This window comes from Gossypium hirsutum, chromosome A12, assembly GCF_007990345.1.
Source record: "Gossypium hirsutum isolate 1008001.06 chromosome A12, Gossypium_hirsutum_v2.1, whole genome shotgun sequence".
Lineage (NCBI taxonomy): Eukaryota > Viridiplantae > Streptophyta > Magnoliopsida > Malvales > Malvaceae > Gossypium > Gossypium hirsutum.
In genome coordinates this window covers 100,668,578-100,692,337 of record NC_053435.1, presented here as the reverse complement: position 1 = coordinate 100,692,337, position 23,760 = coordinate 100,668,578, and the positions used below count along the sequence as shown (strand labels likewise).

At 32.5% G+C, this 23,760-nt stretch overlaps 1 protein-coding gene across 2 annotated transcripts; it reads right to left on the bottom strand.

The window, feature by feature from the left end:
• Nucleotides 1-14,812: 14,812 nt before the first annotated feature.
• LOC107946885 (protein MEI2-like 1) lies at nucleotides 14,813-23,315 on the bottom strand. 2 transcript variants are annotated; one of them, XM_016881377.2, is made up of 15 exons: nucleotides 22,977-23,315; nucleotides 21,803-21,960; nucleotides 21,541-21,586; nucleotides 19,975-20,223; nucleotides 19,130-19,554; nucleotides 18,840-18,998; nucleotides 18,573-18,689; nucleotides 18,332-18,480; nucleotides 17,933-18,009; nucleotides 17,420-17,821; nucleotides 16,510-17,155; nucleotides 16,093-16,177; nucleotides 15,903-15,971; nucleotides 15,589-15,768; nucleotides 14,813-15,455 (listed from the first exon to the last, which is right to left on the bottom strand). In XM_016881377.2, the coding sequence occupies exons 2-15, from the start codon at nucleotides 21,878-21,880 to the stop codon at nucleotides 15,294-15,296; spliced, it is 2,844 nt and encodes a 947-aa protein (XP_016736866.2). In that variant the 5' UTR covers nucleotides 21,881-21,960; nucleotides 22,977-23,315; the 3' UTR covers nucleotides 14,813-15,293. The 2 variants fall into 2 exon arrangements, with proteins under 2 accessions (XP_016736866.2, XP_016736867.2); XM_016881378.2 differs by having other exon boundaries at nucleotides 21,803-21,979; nucleotides 22,977-23,278.
• Between the last annotated feature and the right edge of the window lie 445 nt (nucleotides 23,316-23,760).

The window sequence follows — 23,760 nt, the reverse complement described above, 5'->3', positions numbered from 1 at the left end:
CATTTCATTTAACTTTGGATTCATATATTCATGAACACTTAAACATTTCAGAGCCAACTTTAATTTAATAAAATCAGTATAGAACACAATTTCATTCAAACATCTGAGTACATATTCTATACTATTAAAATTAGCTTGATTGAAAGACTTATCTGTCCTATTCAAAAAAAATTTCGTCAGAGTCAGGAGATATCACACTATTGCAGGTCAAATATGGCATGTACAGCTAGACTCACATACGCCATGGTAGTCCTAGAACCGACTAAACCATGGCTCTGATACCAATAAAATGTAACACCCCTATCCCGTAACCATCGCCGGAATAGGACAAGGCGTTACCGGAAATCAGAAAATAGATCTTAACAGTAAAATTTTGAACATTCTCTTGAAATAAAGTTTTTTTTAAATAATTGCTAGACACAACCAGTGATTGAATTTCTAACTTATAAAATTAAATATCCAAAAGATGTCATATTCGCATGGCTTAAATACGTTAACCAAAATATCCTTCCACTATTAGTCTATTCTATACATGCCTTAAACCTTAATGATATACAAACTTTATCTACTCACATGATAACTCGATAGTGTGATGAAATCTCCTCGACTTCCAACCCAAGCAATTTCTCTAAAGCCCTATAGACATAGGAAAAACACACAGAATAAGCCTTGAAAGCTTAGTAAGCCTTAAGCAAATAAATCATTTCAATGATTATGGAAATTCCATATCACTAATCCGAATTAAAAAATAATCTGAATTGCATATACATTCATAGTACTGTTAAGTTCATATAACCTTATTAAATAGCTTCACTTATTTATATTTACAAATAACTTATGACTATGATTTTAAATTCATGTGATAACTGCCAATTTATTCGTATGAACAAAACTTGCACATATCCAATACATACCAACCAAAACATGTCATATTTTTCCATGTTTGATTCATGGAACCACAAGGTGACATGTCAAACATATAGCATATATTTATCTGTTATTTATCACGTCTCATTTTCACATGGACTACATACATCTGACCAAGTTTATTCAATGTTCACAACATAATCACATAATCACTACAAGCTGTCTTGCTAAGCAGCATTCACTAAATTATTTATAAATGGAGCTACAAAACTCCAAATCATGTGCTGTTAATTTTCCATGAAAATAGACTCATATATCTTATATCCCTAAAATTTTCAGAATTTTTGGTTTGACCAATCAATACCAGATTTTTCTTAAATTTTCCCCTGTTTCACTGTCTGACTATTCTGACCATTCTTTACTATAAATCAGATTTCTCATTGTACAGAATTCAAAATATGTTATTGTTTATTTCATTTGAAACTAGACTCATTAAGGAGTCTAATAATATAAATTTTATCTTATAATCATCATTGTACAATTTACAATGATTTTCTAAAAACAGAACAGGGGATTTCAAAGTCATTTTGACTCTATCTCACGCCATTTCAAATATCTCATATGTATAATTCTTTTGCTTACATGGTTTCTTTTATAAGAAACTAGATTCATTAAGCTTTAATTACATAATTTATTCAGCTTCTAATTCCATTTCCACAATTTATGGTGATTTTCCAAAATCACGCTACTGTTGCTGTCCCAAGCAGATTTATTACAAATTTGCTCTTTCACACATTCCTTGCATTCAAATTATTTAAACATGTATATCATGTCATTCAAGATCGAACTCATATAACATAGACATTAAAATGCTTCACTATTAACTTTAGTTCAATTGAAACGAATAAAATACAATATCATATTCACATTTAATTTTCCATGATCGTAATCACCTAAAAAAAATAAAATCATATACTTCCACAAACCTTTCCACAAGGACCAAGTGTTTATATTTGAATATAAACATAGAATCACTTCACATATTTACCGAATGTATCACGATCACATTTATAGTCATAACACTTATTCACAGATGCATCACTTTATACATTTATAATTTAATTCAAATCAAAATGGCATATGAGTACATGATACATACCTGGCCAACTTAATATGTAATACACTTTCAATTTGTCATCTTAGTGTAGGATCTTGTAATTGTATACTTTTATCAAATTCATCGGCACTTAGCCCGCTAGGTATAAATGTAACGCCCCTTACCCGAGACCGTTGCCGGAGTCGAGCACAAGGCATTACTAAACTTATTTGAGCACTTAACCAAATTCAGATAATTTATATCATACTTTTCAGACAAGCTGTCCAATTGCGTCATAGTTGCTAAATAATTCATATCTCGAGTTATAAAACTTGAAATCCAAATCCGTAAATTTTCCCCAAATTTATACTCATATATCTACTTACCAATTTTTTTCTAGAATTTTTGGTCAAGCCAATTAGTACAGTTTATTAGTTAAAATCTCCCCTGTTTCAGGGTTTGACTACTCTGACCTCTGTGTATTACGAATCAGATATCTCTCTGTACAGAGCTTCAATGACTATTCCGTTTGTCTCTAATAAAACTAGACTCAATAAGGAATCTGTAAATATAAAGTATTACTTCTAATTATCTTTGTAAAATTTATGGTGAATTTCCAAAGTCAAAACAGGGGATCCAGAAATTGCTCTGGCCCTGTTTCACAAAAATTTAAACATCTCTTAAAATATAGCTCATATACCTGTTTCGCTTCTTCCATATTAAAATAGACTCATCAAGATTCGATTCCATAACTTATTCATTATTTAATTCCATTTCTACTATTTTTAGTGATTTTTCAAAATCAAACTACTACTACTTACCAAAAACTATTTTAGTACAAATATTGTTAACTAGTTTATAACATCTTTACTTCAATTCATTCAAACTCTATACATGCCATATAAATCTTTAAACATAAAACAAAAACTACCGGAATTGATCTGAATAGTGTGCCCTGTTGTGTTGATCCGATCTACCAACTTCTCTTTAATTCAATCTACAAAAGAAATTATCAAACACACACAAGTAAGCTTATTGAAGCTTAGTAGGCTCATAGACATAAAAACACAAATTATATCAAATATTGTACACAATCATATATCTATTAGTTTAACTATTTCATCCTCCAAATCACAATTTCATTAATAACTCATTGGAATAATTTCCATATGGCTACTCACAATTTAACTCCCTTAGGCCCATTTCTCATTTACTTCATTGTCAAATTAGGGAACAATAAGGGAATTGAGTGCTTCATTATCACATTGCCATAGTAAACTATGGACTTTCACATTGTTACGCATCACACACCGAAGCCATAGCCTTGCCATGGTCTTACACGGTTCACATATCATACCGAAGCCATATCCCAGACATGGTCTTATACGGAATCACATTATCACATTATACCGATGCCATAGCCCAGCTATGGTCTTATACGGAGTCACATTATCACATTGCACCAATGCCATAGCCCAGCTATGGTCTTAAACGGGCGCACTTATCACATATTTTTCGTCAATTCATCAGGGTCATAGAATAGAAGCACTCAAATCCATTGTTCCTACTAATTTGTACTTTTAGTTACACATTATTTATTAGTTAATGCAAATTGATAGTATTCATCAACAATAAAATACTTTAACAATCATAAGATTTTCATATCAAAACATTGAACTTTGCCACATGAACTTACCTGGACTAATTTGTAGAAGATATTGAAATTTAGGGACTATTCCGCAACTTTTTCTTTTCCTCGTTCTTCTTTGGATTCTTGATCTATAATATAAAATATTTCTACTCATTAGCATTTATTTGATTTCTATTTCACTTCACAATTTATGCTGTTCAAATTTCAAAATTGCACTTTTACCCCAAAATTTATAGTTTTCACAATTTAGTCCCTGCTCAATTCACCCATCAATTGAACTAATTTTTCTCAATTAACACTTTATTTTATCATTATAAACTATTTAAAAATATTTTCTATTCTGAATTTCAATAGCAACCTTCAATTCACAACTTTTTCACAATTAGGTCCTAAATATCATTTTCTATCAAAATCACTTAATAAAACCACCTTAATATGAAAATTATAACTTAAATTTCATAATAATTCATCATAAAATTCCCTTATCCATCCAGGTTAACTTCCAATTTCACCCATAAAATCAAAAACTAATGAATTCTATAAGTGGACCTAATTGTAAAAGTCATAAAAACATAAAAATTATCAAGAAAAAGCAAGAATTAAACTCACATGATGTAAAATATGAAAAACCAGCTTTCTCCAGACCTTCTATGGCGTTTTGGCTGATAAAATATGAAGAGATCTCTAGATTCTTCAATTTTATTCTTATTTTATATGTTAAAGTTGTAAAATTTTCAATTTTGCCCTTATTTCCCTTATTTTTCTGCTGATTTTCTTGCCTTTGCCGTCCAGCCTATTCACTTTTAGGCTTAATTTCCCTTTAAAACTTCCTTCTTTTAACACTTGAGCTATTTAATCCTTTTAGCAAAATTTATTTTTATTACAATTTAGTCCTTTTTATTTAATTGACTACCTAATCGTTAAAATTTCTCAACCAAACTTTAATACTAGCTAAATGAAACTTCATAAATATTTATAAAAATATTTATAGCTTGATTTTCAAATTCGAGGTCTCGATACCTCGTTTTTGACCCGTTTGACCAAAAAAATTCTTTTAATTCACTAATTTCACAATTTCACAAATTCTTCTAAATTCTTACTTGACTCATAAATATTAAACTACTATCTTGTTCAATCTTTTTTGTCGGATTTAGTGATCTCAAATCACCATTTCCGACACCACTGAAAATTAAGCCGTTACAATAAAACTCGAAATTATATTACAAGCACAAAGCCTGCGGGACTTTAGCCCGGATACATTTCCAGCACGAAGCCTACGGGACTTTAGCCCGGATACATTTCCAGCACGAAGCCTGCAGGACTTTAGCCCGGATACATTTCTAGCACGAAGCCTGCGGGACTTTAGCCTGATACATTTCCAGTGTCTTGCATATTTATTCACATGTTAACACATTTCACATAACATATCACATTAGTAATTCAATTGCTTCATTCGAATATAAGCACAAAATGTACACCTACCCTTTAACTTTCGGTTCAATAATCATACACAAAGAACATATAATCTTTTCACTATCCCAGTTTCACTTTTAATAATCATTCGGCTATATGCCATATTCACAAATTATTTCACACACAACCTCGATCAAGTAGGAACAATTGTCACAATTCATCTATTATACAAATATCTCATTCTTTGACTTTATTTCATAATAGCTATTCAATCTCCACATATATACCATTCAATTCACATTCGACTTTATACAAACAAGTACAATAAAATTGTATACACATATTACAAACTTTCACATCATTACTTAATAGTCATTCGGTCACATTATATACATAAATCATCCATTTCATATTCGGCTTTATAGCCTAAATTCAATATACTTATTGCAAATCGAACTTGTAAAGGTCAAATAATTTCTTATCATATTATATAATCTTAAGCGCGCAGCACATCAAATTTAATTACTTAAGGACTTACCTTGAATGTCATTATACAATTACGGATTGATTAATCAACTACTTTTGCTTTCCCCCTTTCCGAATTTAGCTCCTTTTTCTCTTGAGCTTAATTCAAACAAACAAATAAACATTTATTCACCTTAATCCATCCTTGATGCGTAAAGATAAACTCGCACACTTAGTGCTCATTAATTGATCTCGTACACTTAGTACTCGGTATAAATTCAGTTTGCACACTTAGTGCCAAATGATCAATTTTTTTTTACACTTAGTACTCATTACCAATTTCACTTCGCACACTTAGTGCTCATCTCAAGCTTACTACCATTTTGAATATATATACACATACTTATACCACAATCGGCTAGATCAAATAAATGTATATATATATTCACCTTCGGTGATATCAAACCATACATATGTATTCACTTTTGATTATACCAAACTATACATATATAATTATGTACTTCCATTGAATTCATGAATTACATTATAATTAAATTCAATCAACTCAATTGCTTAAAACTTACCTCGATTATCGACGGATTAAGTTTCTCGGCTATTCAATTAATTTCGCTTTTCTCTTATCCGCTTCCGATCTCCTCGTTTCTTGATCTAATTAAAATTTCAATTTCAACTCATTCAATTTAATTTATAAACAAATCAATTCTTAATGCATAATTAATAAGTTTACTTATTCGCTCCTCATGGTATTCAACATTTGCTAAATAGTCCAAAGTATTTAATAATTAAAATACATCATTCTTTATTTCAATGTACCATAACCGAATGCTCCATATGCCTATATGAATCCTTACATATCTTCATTTCGCAATTAACTTCCCATTTAACAATTTATTTCATTTTCATACCATAAACACAAAATCACCTAACATCTAAATTTAAACCTCAATAATCAAACACCAACTTTTATTTTCTAACACATTCAACAAAGAACTAAAGCATTTCTTCATATCAACCTCATGACCGAACATGCAATGTTCAACAATTAGGAAAATAAATTCATGGGTTATGATCAAAAGACAACTAACATCTCAAAAATGCAACCAATACACAAATCATACATACCTTATAATATGCATATCAAAATAACTCCAACCATGATCGGATATAACCGAATTTAAACATGAAAATTAAGCCATTTTCGAACTCTTATACTAAATCAATACATACCAAAAGCTAATTTTTGCATATTCGTCAACTCGAACCTAAAACCATAACCGAATACTCAAGTACATATTATCTATTCTATTATTACAATTTATGCACATTTGGCTAAAACAAATTGAACCATTTTGAACACAAATATCAACTAAAAATACAACCATTTCGCATGTTTATTATTATGCTTATAATTGCATATTTTCAATATAAGCTAAATCATGATCGAATTATCAATATAAGTGACAACATTAACAAACCATTTCCAAAACATATAACACCTTCAAAGACATCCATACAACCCATAGCCAAATGCATCATTTCAAATCAATAACAAAAATTAAGTCATGGGCTATGAAAGGAGCTTAGCAATTAACTCAATTTCACATAAATTATCAAGAAATAAAATCAAACATACCTCCAATTAGGAACATCAAGGCCGAATATCCAAGAACCCTTTTGTTTTGCTTGTTCTTTAAATTTCGGCAAAATGAAAGAAGAATGGATGAAAACTTTATTTTTCTCACCTATTTTCTTTTATTAAATTATATAATTCCTCTTATAATATCATTAAATATTATATTACTAACATGGAATCATATAATATTCATTAGGTTATTATTTTACAATACAAAATACATATTTTTCTGTCAACTTTCATCATTGTCGTCCACTAATCTAATAGTGGTCCATTTGACATGCAAGTCCTCCTTGTTATATACCATGCATTATTCGGCCCTCTAAATTCTTCCTATCATATTTTTAAGTTTTAACACACAAGTCCTTTTTAGCTATTTCCACATTCAAATGACAAAGTTAAGACACGATACTTTCACACATACACTTTCACATATAATAAGCATAGAATATAACATTTAATTATTTTTATGACTCGGTTTTGTGGTCTCGAAACCACTTTTCGACTGGGGTCAAATTAGGGCTGTCACAACCAAGCTCCCTTCGGATCCAATCCTAGACATGCATACCGCCATTGCCACACCTTAACGTCATGGATATTTTTAGGAAACCGACTTGATTAAGTCATTTTTAGGAAAAGTGATTAATTTTGGAAAATACTTTCATTGCGGAAGCTTTGCTTGTTGTCGTGTTATTTTGAAATCATTTGTTGTTTTTGAAAACGTGCCCTAAAGCTATCCAATTTCAACAGTTAAAATAAGTAATACCTATCTTAGTAATACATATTACATTTAAAAACCCAAAACTTCAAACGTAAATAAAAGGATGTCCAGTTCACCAAAAGAAAATCAAACTTTCAGAACGGGTGACCACTCCGAATTTCCTCACAGCTCCAAGCCCACTATGGTTGGGGATTACCTGCGTGGATGAAAATAAAAGGGGTGAGTTTGGGGAAAACTCAGTGTGTAAATTAACCCAACCATAGCCTATATCAGCTCAAACCACAGAAACAGAATAAGTTGGCCTTAGCCCAGAACAGGAATTCAGAATAAAGCCCATAGGCCCATAACAGAACAGAACAGAACAGATATTACATGTTTATGCAGACACCCAACCCAGATTCATCCATAACACCTCCGTACCAGCCTTACACCATGTGGGGAGACTACTCGACCCACCCAACTGCTACACACCACAGAAATCGCAGCGAGGCTGCCAGATATTGTGACGGAGTCACCAGATACAGATATATGTGGCAGAGCCACCAGATCAGATAATTGTGGCAGAGCCACCAGGATGCTTCCTTCATAGTATAACCCAAGTCCCCATGCAACAGATATATAATCATGGCATACATCATACAGAATCAGATCGTCATGCTTTTCAGTCAAAAGTAACCCTAGGGGTGTAATGGTAATTTTGCATACATAGGGGTATTCAAGTAATTTAACTCTTCTTAAGGTTTTCATACATAACATAGCCATTTACGTACGATCAGAAACACTTATCGAGTTTTCTTACCAATTTGGGCCCGTTGGCCCATTATCCTATTTTTGGCCCATTAGGCCCAAAAATATCGAAATGCAATGAATCGCGCACTTTGCAGTCTTATCACTTTAATTTACCATATACATCAAACTATTAATCTCATGAGCATTCACACACTCGCAAGATCTCAAACTACTGGCTTTTCGGCATTTCGGCTTTTCGGCTTGTGCCGATCTAGTCTATAAAAGGGTGTTAGTTACACACCTGTTTGCGACGATATGCTGACGAGATCCACACACGAACTGCCTACAATTGGATTACTAACATGTTAATCTAACTATTCAAATACGAACTACGTATTAACCCCTTACAATATTCGGCCAACCATACCTACAGATCATAGTAAGCTTATAAGAAATCAATAAGCAACTCATTAACAAATTTTTGTCAATGTTTACCACATAATCATAATTTCACTGCAAGCTGTCTTCCTGAGCAATAGTCACTAAATCATTTATAACTGGAGCTACGAAACTCCAAATCAAGTTCCGTTAATTTTCCCTGAAAATAGACTCATATATCTTCTATCCATAAAATTTTCAGAATTTTTGGTTTAGCCAATCGATACCAGATTTTTCTCAAAGTTTCCCATGTTTCACTGTTTGAATAATCTGACCACTCTTCATTACGAATCAAATTTCTCATTGTACAGAGTTCAAAATATGTTCTTGTTTATTTCATTTGAAACTAGACTCAATAAGATTTAATTACATAATTTATTCAGCTTCTAATTCATCTCCCACAATTTATAGTGATTTTCCAAATTCACGTTACTGCTGCTGTCTCAAGCAGATTTATTACCAAATCACTCTTTCACACATACCTTGCATGCATATTATTTAAGCATGTATATCACCAATCAATCATCACATATCTATGATTTTACTTAAGTATAATCTCCATTTCATCATTTTAAAGCACAACATGTTAGCCGATTTTCCCCTTTAGCATCTAAGGCACATGCATGCTCATTTGTTTGGCTCAACTTCACCCATCTTCCATTTTTCATCAAAAGAACATGAAACAACAACCATTTCCTTCATTTTAATTCATGACTAAATGCTCACAACACAACTAAAAACCAAAATATGCTTCAAGAGTTAAGGTAGAATCAAGAAGAACTCATGAACATCAAGATAGAAGCAAACTACCATGAACTTACCTTCAATTTTCTTCCCCAAGTGATTGAACATTCAAGAGCTTTCTCCTCTCCTTTCTCTTCTCTAACTTTCGGCTATGATGAACAAAGATGGACAAAACTTTGTTCTTTTCACCCCTTTTTCTTTTAATAAAATTTCATATTTCATCCATTTAATTCTTTAATACAAAAGATATGAAATTCCCATCATGGAACATTTACCTAACCCATTATCATGGAACATTTACCTAACCCATTATCATGAAATATTTACCTAACCCATTATAATGAAACATTTACCTAACTCATTATCATGGAACATTTACCTAACCCATTATCAATTTGTATCAATTTGTACCATAAATTATGGATATCAAGTGCACATTTTGTCTACAACAACATGATGGCTGGCCACTTCATGTAAAATGGGAGGTTTGACATGCAAATCCTCCTATTTTGCACTACTATTTATTTGGCCACTACAAATTAGCCTATAACATTTTCAAACATTTTCACATAGGTTCTATTTCATAATTTTACCCCCTTTTTCTTATGGAACAAAAAAAATTAACTAAAATTACCGGGTTCTATCTTAGGCTTGGGCCTTCTAGAGGCCCACTAACATAATTAAACCTATGCCAACATTCACAGAATTCCCGAAAATTGAGGCGTTACAAGAAACATGTATGGACTCAACTTTCGTTAAATTTCTCATATGCATATACTTTTACACATCATTTATTCACATAACTTATAACAATCATATCTATGTATTTTAAATATGCTTTCATAACAATTTGTCTTGATTTCAGACTATCTCACATTGGAACTTTACTCATAAAATCATTTGAAATATTATCTTTATACAAATAGTACACTTGAGATGCACAATTCTATAATTATAAACGAACACATTTATAAAATATATTTCATATTCATATATCATAGTCTCATGTCTCCATATATCAAATATATAACCATCATTTTCTTGTGTTTCAGATAAATATGTATAACCATACATAAGCATGCCATTCACTATTTCTTCCTGTCTATCACAATTTCAAATTATTCTTTAACATATATAATATTTTATTCAAACATGAATTTATAACATTTTTCATTTTAACAAAGTTTAACATTTACCAAATATAATCGAGCATGTGATCAATTTATGCATAAGCCACTCACATATTTTCCTCCTCCTCCCCTCCATTCCACATCCTTAATGTATATAACACACTTGTAAGTAACATTATCTATAACTTTTACTATTTACTTATATGAATATTCAAGCTGTTCATCTGCGTCATATTCACTAAATTATTTTTATCTTGAGCTACAGAACTCCAAATTAAGATCCGCTAATTTTTCCTGAAACTAGACTCACATACCTTCTTACCATAAAATTTTCAGAATTTTTAGTTTAACCAATAATTACAGTTTATTCTTTAAAGTCACCCATGTTCTGCTGTCTAATAGTTCCGCCCTTCTTCACTAAAAATTAATTATCTCCTCGTACGGGATTCGAATAATGTTCTCGTTTATTTATCTTGAAAATAGACTCATTTAGGATTCTAAACATATAAATTTAATCCCCTAATTATTTTATTCATTTTTTTATGATTTTCCAAAGTCAGAACAGGGGAACCCAAAATCATTCTGACCCTGTGTCATAAAATTTATTATATCTCATGATTTACAATTTCATTACTTACATCGTTTTTTCTATAAGAAACTAGACTCAATAAGCTTTAATTTTATATTTTATTCATCCTATAATTCGATTTCTAAAATTTTTGGTGATTTTTCAAAGTTAGACTACTGCTGCTGTCCAAAACAGTTTTAATGCAAAATGTTGATTTCCATTTTACCCCAAATTTCACAATTCATACAATTCAGTCCTTGCTCAATTAACCCTTCAATTGAGCTAATTTTTCTCAATTAATACTTTAGTCTATCATTTTAAACTACTTCATAACCCCTGAAAATCAGAACTTTAGCACTAGACCTTAATTCCAAACTCTTTCATAATTAAGTCATAAAATCAATTTCCATCAATTTTACTTGATAAAATCATCATACATCAAAATTAAAGCTTCAATTCTATATTTATTCATCATATGCTTCCAGCACTCATCCATAGAAACTTTAAAAATTAGTCATGGAATCAAAAACTAATGACATAGTAAGTTGGACCCAATTGTAAAAGTCCAAAATATTAGAAATTTCAAGGAGAAAGCAAGAATTAAACTTACATGAAGCTAGAGTATGAAAACCAGCTTGAACCCTCTTCCATGACTATTTTTCAGCTGATGAAAATGAAGAGAAATAAAGAGAATTCTAAATATTCCATTCTAGTCCCCTTTTTATTTAGTAAATTTTGTTATTTTCCCATTTTTCCCTTATTTCCTCAATTTTCCTGATTTTTCTTTGCATGTGCCGCCTAAAGTATCTCCTTTAGGCTTATTTGCAGTTTAGGTCCTTCCTCATTTGACAATTGAGCTATTTAATCGTTCTAGCAACTTTTATACATTTTTCAATTTAGTTCTTTTTATTTAATTAATCACCCAAACGTAAAAATTTTCTAATGAAATTTTAGTACTACCTTATTGACATTCCTTAAATATTTATAAAAATATTTATGGCTCGATTTATAATACCGAGATCTCGATACTTTTTTTTCTTAATTTTTTGACCAAATAAATCTTTATAAAACACAATTTATTATTTGAAAAATCTTTTAAAAGCTATATTTGGCTCATAAATATTAAATAATATAATCTACGAGTTCATTTTTCGAATTTGGTGGTCTCGAACCACTATTTTCGACATCGCTAAAATTTGAGCTATTACATGAGCATGTAATCTTTTCTCTGAAGATACCTCATAACCCTTTTAGCGGCTATTCAATGGTTCATACTAGGGTTGTTTAAATGTCTGCCTTACATCCTAACAGTGTACGCAATATTCGGACCCTTACATACTTGAGCATACATTAAACTCCCAATAGTTGATGCATAAGGAATCTTTTGTATTTCCTGAATTTCAATGTTACTTTTAGGGCATTGAGTATGATTAAATTTGTCTACTTTAGTAACAGGGTGTCACCTGGTTTACAACTTTCCATGCGAAATCTTTTGAGTACTTTATCGATATAGATCTTTTGTGACAATCCAAGAATACCTCAATATTGATCTTGATATATATGAATTCCTAAAACAAGAAAGGCACCCACAAGATCTTTCATCTCAAAATGCTTAGAGAAAAACCTCTTGGTATCGTACAATAAACCTATATCATTAGTGGTAAGTAAAATGTCATCAACATATAGAACCAGGAATATATACTTACTCCCACTAAATTTTTGATACATACAATCATCAACAATATTCATCTCAAAATCAAACGAGACAATTACTTGATGAAACTTATAGTACCATTGATGTAAAACTTGTTTGAGTCCATAGATAGATTTTGTTAATTTGCAAATCATATTCTTCAATTTCACCATTGAAAAATACAATTTTAACATCCATCTAATGCAACTTAAGATCAATATGGGCAACAAGCGTCATGATTGTTGATACAAGTCTTAAGGCTCACTTTCAGGCCCATAGATGTGATGAGCTTACACTATCTTAAGGCTCACCAATTAGGTCAAAGATCAAGCAAATCAAATTAAGATTCGGTCAAAGAAAATATGTAAGGATGAATCTTTTCGAGAAAATGATGAATCATATATGCATGAAATGGGTGAAATGTATTAAAGTCAATTCAACCAAGCTGTCAATTTTCAAGCTCAAAATAATAGTCAACTTGCGATAAATATTTGTATGAGATACAAGCATTTATGGATTAAGATGTCTTTATAGCGTTTCAACATCTATCTCTTAGCTTCGAAATACACTTTGAATGACTCAATTTCGAGTTCGGGAATTCAAGTCATGATCGTTTAGTGAAGACTACGCGAGTAAAATTTCTAAATGGGATTATAACAGGAATTATGAGATTCAAACTTTTATTTCGAATTTAAATCGTATTGGGTTTGGGCTTTAGGCTTAATTTTTATTATAGTCCAATATTGTATTTATCAGTTCTTATTATTTTATTATTATTGTATTTCAAATTTTTTATAATTATTAAGTATTTTAAGTTATTTAAGAGTTTTATGTCAATAAGAAAGTTTAGTTTAAAACTATTTCTTGTTTAGGTTAATTAGAATTCTATTATATTTAAGAGTTTTATTTAGATCTATCTAGTTATCGCATATAAAGAACTTTGCATTGTACAACAATCAATTTATCATTATTCAACTTCTCTTTGAAGTTAATAAATTCTCTTTGAGTTTTTCTTTTAAAAAATTTTTCTTGAGTTTTCTTTTAAAGAATTTTAACAATCTTTTCAAATTGTATGGGATTATTTTTAAATTTTTTCTTGCCAAGTTTTTTTTTTGGAGGAGAAATTAGAGTTACTTGAAAGGGATTGTTGATTCTTCTTATTTCCATAGCTTCTTAAAACTTCTACATGTCACGTTTTATTTTTTTTCATCTAGCTTCTTTATTGTTTTAATCTTTGATTTATTACTTTATTTTATTTATCTTAGTCATTTATTTTAGGTCATTCTTTATTGTTTTAATCTTTGATTTATTACTTTATTTTATTTATCTTAGTCATTTATTTTATTTGACCTAAATTCGATTGTGTTTCAAGTTATATCAAAATCTAAGTTTCGTGCTCAAAAAATAATCTAAGTTTCTTTACAAAGATCTAGAGACTTAAGTCAAATCCGTAACTTGAACAAACTTTATAATCCTCTTCCGCCGTCATCCGTAATAAACAAAATACAGCTATTCAGATATAAACTGAGTTTCAAAATTCAGGTAGAATCCTCCACACAGCAATATCCAAGGAAAAGTTGTCTGTGTTCAAACATTGTATTGTGAAGCAATAAAGAGAAAATGAGGTCTAAAAGGCAAATCAATAAAGAAGAATGTAATGTCATTAATAAAAATAAACAAGAGAGGTTCAAAATTCCATAACTATAATACTTAGATATGTTGTCTCTTTTCTCTCTCTTAGAACAATATCACCCCCACCTTAGACCGAAAGCACGACTCATAGGGATTCCGAAACCTTGGGGACAAAAATGAGATCACATACAAAACTGATACAAAAAGAATGGATCCCTCTCAAGTCATGCATAAGCCAAGGAATTTCCATACATCATGATACACTTCAGTCAAAGACTACGCAAAATTTGAAGCCCCCATAAACGGGCTTTCGATAGAAAGACAAAATTACCACTTAGTTTGGGTCATGCATCTTGGTTCACAAAACTGCTTCTCTATAGCAAAAAGGAAAAAAAGAAGTCATCAAGCCACCCTCAAATACAGAGTCGGGTAGATAAAAGTTTGAGTACTCTGAAAGGGTTTTTTAAAGTTAGAGCTGGATAAGCAGACTGCTCAATCAGAATCCTTCGAAGAACCCAATGATTCTGCACCATTGGAATATTCCTCCCCGTTAGCTAAAGTTGAAGAACTACTTTGGCGATGGTTCTCCTCAGTGCCAGATGTTCGAGGTCTCCCTGGCCTTGACCGAATATTGGTACCCATAGGAAAGGGCTCCTGCATAAACAAACAACGATGTAGGACTTCAACAATTGAAAAACATCCTTCATTGCCGATTTAAGAACAGGGAAAGCCAAAAAAGTGAAACTACATTATAAAATGCATTGAAGCCATGTCAAGATGAACTTACCTGATCACCAGCATTTGGGCCATCAGTATGAAAGAGAATAGGGCGGCAACGTTTATCCTCATTCATTAAGCTTGAATTCTGGAAATGAGCAATAAGAGCAGCCTTTCCTTGGATCCTAGCATAAGCAAGAGTCGCCACCTTTTCACTGTTGAACTTCTCCCATTTTTTGCCATCAAATGCCTAAACAGAAGTATTGGTTTAACCTGATTAGCTTTAGCTTATCAAAATAATAGTTAAGTACACGACTGCACATGCGGATGAGTGTATCTACGAAAATAACAGTATTAGTGAGACATATCATCCATGTATCAAACCTTATGGAAAGGAATGATCTGTTGCGGATCAATCATGTTGATGAACGCATAGCCCACATTGCATTTGTTCTGCAGATAACATTTTTAAAATTTAGGATGAGTAACACATCCAACTACATGTAGCAAGTCCAAGGATGAATCAGTTCGTCAAGGTAGGAAAACTGTTAAGTAACCAATTAAGTTAACTTGCCTTGAAGTCAATTGGCAAATAAATAAAATCATAAGTTCCTCGACAATGTTCATCAATGGCTGCCAGAAGCATCTTTGAAGTGTACCTGCAAAAATCACCATTTGACTTCTTTTAAGGAGATATCAATATGAAAGAACGGAAGACAGGCTACAAGAAATGAGCCTGTTATAGGATGCAATCAATAAATCTGAAGAATGAAAACATGCATACCATCAAAATAACTATTTAAGCATTTTCCACATCTATAATTTGCTATTTAATCATCTATGGGTATAAGGTCTTTCCTCAAGCATAAGAAAGTTTCAAACATTAAAGAATACTAAGAAGCAAAATCATTTTAATAAGAAAGAGAACAACCCAGACACATGAAATTAAAAATAAATTGACTAAAATTTGCATGAGCAGAAGCTCACATACTTGTTGGGTATGTTTTTAATCATAAGTGTTGTTCTGCTGTCATCCCCACGTATGATGCGGTCAATGTCAAGTTCATATTGTTTCTTATCAGCATTACTAGAATTCAGTTCATTTCTACGGTGTGAGAAGCTTCTAACACGTTCATTAGGAGAATCAAGAGACGTCGGCATTGAAATCATAGGGTTCCTGCCAGGGTAAAGGTGGGACATCTGCTGAGGAGAGTGTACCCCACCATTTTTCATCAAATCCATGCCACCAACATGAGAAAAAATGTTGTGGGAAGCAATTTCAACAGGATGTGATGGCGAACTACCAGGAAAACCCACACTTCCAAGAGATCCTAGGTGAAAACCTGAAGTTTCAGGAGACTCCCCAGCAAAATGATGCCGCCTGTCCCAGAGTGCAGAATTAGGTGGTGCTGAGCCAATATGGTGGTGTACAGGTGATCCTACATTGAACATTACAGGGGGAGCCCTAGGAAATGCAGGCATGTGTGGAAGGCGATAAGCATGAACACCATTGACAAATGATGGCGAATTTGGCCAAACCATGGCACTTGATGGATGTTGCTGGTGTGAGTTGTTGGTCTTCCACATGTAACTATTTCCATTAACCGACAAGCTTCCATTTCCAGATGACCCAAAAACTAGAGATAATTTATTAGCAACAGAAAGTCAGAGAAAACGGAAAAACTAGAGTTGAAGCCTAAAGCATGAGAAATAATTCAATTCAAGAAAAGAAAAGGAGAGTTAAATTTTGCCCGAGACTTTTAACAGAATGAATTGTGAAATTTATCAAAAATATTCTCGTATTGAAAAATGAAGTTTCCCCATGAATCCTCAACAGAAAGCAAAAAATATGCAGGAAAACATGTTTCATTGATGTTGATATACAGATCAGCTTAACTTACCCCCAGCAGTAGGTTCAATTAGGTGCCCATTTGAACTTGCTCCCCGTACATGCCTATTGTCAAGTCCTTCAGCCATCATGGAACTGGCGCTACTAGCCATGTTTGTTATGGTGCTTGGGGAGTTGAATGCAATACCATTGGCTAAGCTATCATGGTACTCGGGTAAGGAATGAGGATGGAAACTCGGTATCCCATGGTTAGCATATTTCATTTCATCCATAGAGTGGTTGGGCTCCCGAAGACTTAATTTTTGGCCTATAGGTGCCACTCTTGCTGGAGAGGCTAAGTTAATAGGAACAGTAGAACTCCGACGAGGTTCAACAAATGTATTAACAGGTGACTGGATAACTGAATGTAACACCTGGTTAGATGCATTCTCCATGCCACCAGATGCAATTACTCCTGTAGAAAGTCAGGAGGAACCAAGATGTATGAAGGAACAGAAATATTTCCTCAGAAACAACAGCTTATAATGAATTGATCAAATGGCAGGATTTAAAAGCAAAAGTTTACCAATATGCCCTGATAACTCATCAAAAGGACTTCCACATATATTAGGTTCATCTTGTTCCTGCTCAGGCTGAATAAAGCTGCAACACAAACTTCATTTTACCACAACTTACAAAGGCTGCTTGAAAACACCAAGGAATAAAATACAACTTAGATGCTCAAAAAAGCATATAAGGTGTCCAGAAAACGATTGCACGTCATTGACCAACTCCATACTCATGGCAAAGTAACGCAGAAGCAGTGAAGTGACAGAGCCATCATGTAAAAATTAATAAAAAATTATCTCACTTTCTAGGATCACGAAAAGGGGAAATTATAAATGTTCCAGATTCCCTTCAGAAGCTAAGATCAAAAACATTTTCTTTAGAATTTGAAGAAAGCGGCAAAAGTTGATAATATTACCGCCTAAGACCCCCTGGACGGCTTGGTTCAAGTTTGATCTGTTTCCCAGCACTGTTACTCCTATTCAGAGCATTAAGGGCAGCTTCTGCGGCTCTAACATCATAAAACTCAATGACTTTGTGATTATGCTTGTTTGGAACCTCCCTTATCTGCCATGCAAATTAACCACAAGATTTAGACATTTATCATCACAAAATATAAGGGAATTATGAAGCTGAAATAAATTGAATGAATCTCTTACTTCTTTAATTTCCCCAAAAGCACCAAACATCCGTTGAAGCTCATCAGTTGAAACAAAGGAATCAACATTGTAAACCACCAGTGCCCCTTGATCTACATCTTTTTCAGATGCATTGTCCTGAGGTCATAAAATCAAAATGAATAAAACAGCAATGTTTCACATAAAGAAGCATCAACAAATTAGACAAGACAACGGTAGTAAACGCAGTGAGGGTAATAACAAAATAGTAAACAGTAACCATCCAGAATAAAATGGTTGAAGCCACACCTTTGGAATTGAATAATGTATATCAAGTTCCCTACGCCGCAATGGTTTGTTTTGCAGAGCCCTCATCGCATTTCTGGCTGCCCTTATATCATAATAAGAGATCATAACAAACCCACGATGTTTGCAGGCAGTATAAAGAGTTCGGATATCTCCATATTGCTGACAGAAGATAATAGGTTAGTCAATTTAACTTACAGGAACAAATAGCACTTCAGTACAGGTAGATGGAAGAAAATTAGCTAGCACAAAGTCTCAATAAATAGTGTAAGAAATGGAAAGGAAACACAAACCTCAAAAAGAGTCTTTAACTCTGAGTCTTCAACATTGCTATTGATGTTCCTTACAAAAAGTGTTCTAGAAGGAAGTTCACCATACGGATGTTCACCAACGATCGAGCCATTGGGACCCCCTTGACCATTGAGTACTCCGATGAGATCTGGGTTCCTTTGACCCATGGATACATGATCATCCCCTTCTAGTTCCATTCCTCCACCACTGCTGAATAGGTCAAAATCTTCTAACTCATCCCCTTTACTGGCATGAGTATTAAGTCCCAATTCATCAATCACTCCGGAGAAGAGATCATCTTCGTCAGGGAGGAGATTTCCAATAGTTTGTGCCTCAATTTCCTTCATAGATTTGAAAGATTCTTCCTCATGGTGTGAAGCAGCTATACCAGCATGTTGAGAAGGTAGATCATTCCCTAATAATCTCACTGCATACAGATAAAAGTGAAGTAACTAGAAGAAAAAAGAAATGAAAATGAAAATGCAGCACAGTGAAGATAGTAATTAGCTCTCATTTTCACTATTAGATTGAGAATTGTCCTAATGAGTTGGTTGAGCCCCTGGTAGAGAAAATAGGACATATGGAAATATATACGTGAACAGATTAACATAATGGATGAAGATGGCATGATTTTTACCTTATTTTTACACATACTTTCTTTTAGAGTTATATGTATAGTAGGAAATAACAGTCATCAATCAAGCAATGAAATACAATATCTAATAAAGCATCTGATACTGGAGAAAAAGGGAAGAAACAATGCAAACGTGGAATGCATGTATGTACATGTTAACAAACTGTCATACACACGTACATAACTTTCATAGACATAGACAAAAATACTTACATTTTCTACTAAATATTTCAGACAACGAACTTGAAAACAGACTACTTTCATGCTGGATCACATTGGCGTTGCCGCTGTTTCTATTGAAGTTCACCACAGGTTGCATATGCAGATTTGACAGCGATTTTGGATGATGATTCACAGAATTCCATAACGGCTCAGATAAGTTGGCAATTCCATTCCAACTGGTGTCGAACTTTTCTTCTTGATCTCTACCCAGATTTGGAGGAGATGACTGAACCATGTTGTCTGCAGAGACCATAAGTTTTTTTTTTAAAGACAGACAGGAAGATAACCATGTACAAGTTGCACAGAAATAGCACGTACATTTTCATTCAGAAGATCTTAGATTTCCAGGTAACAAGTAATTAAATGCAAACAACTCACACTTATCTTTATAAGGTATTTAACATTTGTAAGAATAAAAAATTTAGGAATGAATTCCAAATATTCAAATCTAACACCAAAAAAAATTTCCATAAAGGTTAAAGCAAGAAACATATATCTAAGAAAGCAGCCGAATTAATAGACGTTTATTGCCTTCTCAAAAGACACTCATTTTCCAAAAAATAAAAATCTGAAAAAAGGTGAATTGTGACTAACAAATTAAGATTTTGCAGAAGCTGGAAAATAAAAACACTAAAATGGACACCAACTTTTGGCTCTTAATTTTATCCATATGTTTCAGTCACTTTTTGAAAACAATAGGGCAGAAGTCAATCTAGAATATAACTGTATCAATAAACAAAAGCACTTCTCACATGAACTAACATACAATGATTTAGCACAATCAAATAGAATTTCATCTATATAGCCAACCATCCCCAATGACAATTTATTGCTTCAGGAAGATGATGTCCTTCAGAAGAACCATCAGTAGTCAAGCTTTCATTAAGAATAATCCAAGCAAATTGTCGCATTCTTTTGGCGAACGCTTCAAAGAAGGTACCCAAAATTCCTTGATGCAAATTGCATTGGAAATACGATCATAAATATACTTACCATTCCTATCGATGGAGTGACTCAGGAATCCTTTTGATACAAACAAAACATAACAGTTGGAACCACGCAGTTATTAGATCAATCTTTTGGATTATTAATTCAATTGCAAAGGTTAACTATGGTTCTTAAATACATTCCACGTGTCATCACTAAGTTAGGCACCACAGTTTCTCATGGTAATCAAGAGACTTAATAGATCTTCATTAAGTTTAATGATGACAAAAGCTAAAAGTTCCCTCTTATGGTCTAATCCAACTGACAAGAAACTAACGGCCAGTTTAAAAGGTTAATGCATTTAAATGAAACCATCGATCTTTTGGATTATTCACTCAGTCATAGAGGTTAACTGTGGTTTTTAAATGCATGCACATGTCATCACTAAGTTAGGGGCCACAGTTTCTCATATCAAGAGACCGAATCGATCTTCATTAATTTTAATGATGGTAAAAGCCAAAAGTTTACTAAAAAGAAATTGACAACATGTTTAAATGGTTTATGCATTTAAAAAAACCGATTAACAGCAAACAGAACCAGCAGTTCAGTTGTCCATAGCACTGTTCTCACCTTGGTTATCAGACATGGCATTTGGCTTCCAAAATCCAATTTGTCTCTGCCCAAACAGAAGTTGATATTAAAGCAACATGAAAAGGATTGGTTCTTTTTTGGCACTGGAGACTTAAAAGTTTCAAAAAAAAATTTATATCATTTCTAAAGGATCACATTTAGGAACCCTGCAATAGCCTTTAAAACAAGAAATATAAAGACCTAATAACTCAAAATACAAATGAAATAATAAAATTGGGTGTACTATCATGCCCATGAGTACCTCAGCTGGGAAACAAACGTCTTCCGAGAAATGGGATGGTGCCGATGCATTCTTTTGATCCATGATCTCAGATGGCATTGTACAGCTTCAACTCCAGAAAATCTCAAAAACTAAAAGCTCAAAATTTATCATTCAAGGCTCCATTTAATCGCCATATCCTACAGCATTCAACAATCACTACTTCCTAGTCAGTAAACAACTAAAATTGTAACCTTTTTTTTTTTTCATTAAACAGAAATAACAACACAAATGCAAAGGGAAATTAGAGATTCAAAAGAAATATTAATAAATTAATTCATTAATTCAAATTCTAAACTATTTTATTTTAATCTATCAAATATCATAGAAAGGAGTGAAGATGACTCAAAAGCTAGCTACTTTCTTGAGAAATTAGCAACTTAAAATGAAATTTTTGAGGAAACATAACGGGATTGTTTTTTCCTTTTAATAATTCAAATAGGTTGAAACAAGATGTACCATGAAAAGGAAAGCCACTTACCTACCAACAACCAAACAAATTTACCATTTGGTTTCCAAGAAAAAGGAAAAAAATTTTAAAAGAAAATCATCAATCCTAATTTTTGAACACAGGAAAAAGAAAAAAATTTAAGGTGAATTTTACATTTAAAAGAAAAAAACACTAAATTCACAATATTATAATTCAACTTTCTTTTGTTCTGCATGCTTTTTCTAAACAGAAAAATAAAAAGTATGCAACTTCAACCCTAAAAATCAAGTTGTTAACGACCAGATCAGCTAAACCCAACTTGGAATTCACAAAATAACTATTTTTAACTTCAAAATTACCCTTTTTTCCCACTTACCAAGAACAAAATTATTCAAAAACTCCTGATCAGACCAGGGAAAAAAACTATGGGGAAAAAAGCTCAAATTCTAAAACTTTACTCACAAAATTGGGGTAAAAAAAAAAGCCCCCAAAATTGTCAAAGTTTGACCTAAATAAAACAGAAACTAAGCGTTAACTTTTAAATCAAAATCCTGAAAATTCTGTCAGCAACCTTTATTACGTATTGATGCTCAACGGGAATTTAAATATTTAAAAAACATAGAAAATTTGAAAGAAGATAAGAAAAAGATAAATTAGAGCATAAAGGAAGAAGATAGAGCAAGGGATCTGAGCATCTTTTTCCTTCCATTGCAAGCCATTACTCACCAAAAGAGAGAGAAGATCTTTGTTCTCCTTTTTCTCTTTGTTTTCTTCTACAAAACCATGATTACAAAATCATACCCGAAATTCAAAATATATATATATCCACTCTCTTTGGGGCAGCTTGATTCCGGAGAGGTGAAAAGAAAAAGGTAATGAAATTTCCGGCGATCAAGAGAGCGAAATTCCGGCGAGATTTGGTTTCTCGCCGGTCGCTCACCGCTGCGTTTTTTAGAAAGAGAAAAAAAGAGCGAAAGGGAGAGACACAGAAGGTGTTGTGTCGTGTTGTTGTTAGTTGGCTTAGAAAAAATGGAAAAAATAATAATACTAAAGAAAAAAATGAAGAAAAATTAAATTCCTTAAAACGCGACCGCTTTATTTTCAGAGGAAATCTTTTGTGGTTATAACGGCGTTACGGTTGGGGCGTGATGGGGATATAGAGCCGATGCTTTAAGATTACGGAAAAATGAGGTTTTTGATGAGCTGGCTTTCGTTTTAGTTATGTAATTAATTTACCCTACTTATCCTAATCTTAAACCAGTTTCAGTCATTTCACTTTGCTTCTAAAATTTTCAATTTAAATCTAATTCTTCTGTTTCCTAAAATTCTCCATTATTTTTTCATAATTATAAAATGGTGTAGCAAAATTTGATTTTTATTATTTGGAATTTTTGGGTTTTTATTTTGGAGTTGGGATTTCTTTTTTCTTTTCGATTTAAAACTTTGGTTATCAACTTTTTAAGATACCTCCTAGTTTATTTAATTTCCAAACTAATAAGAGAAATATAAA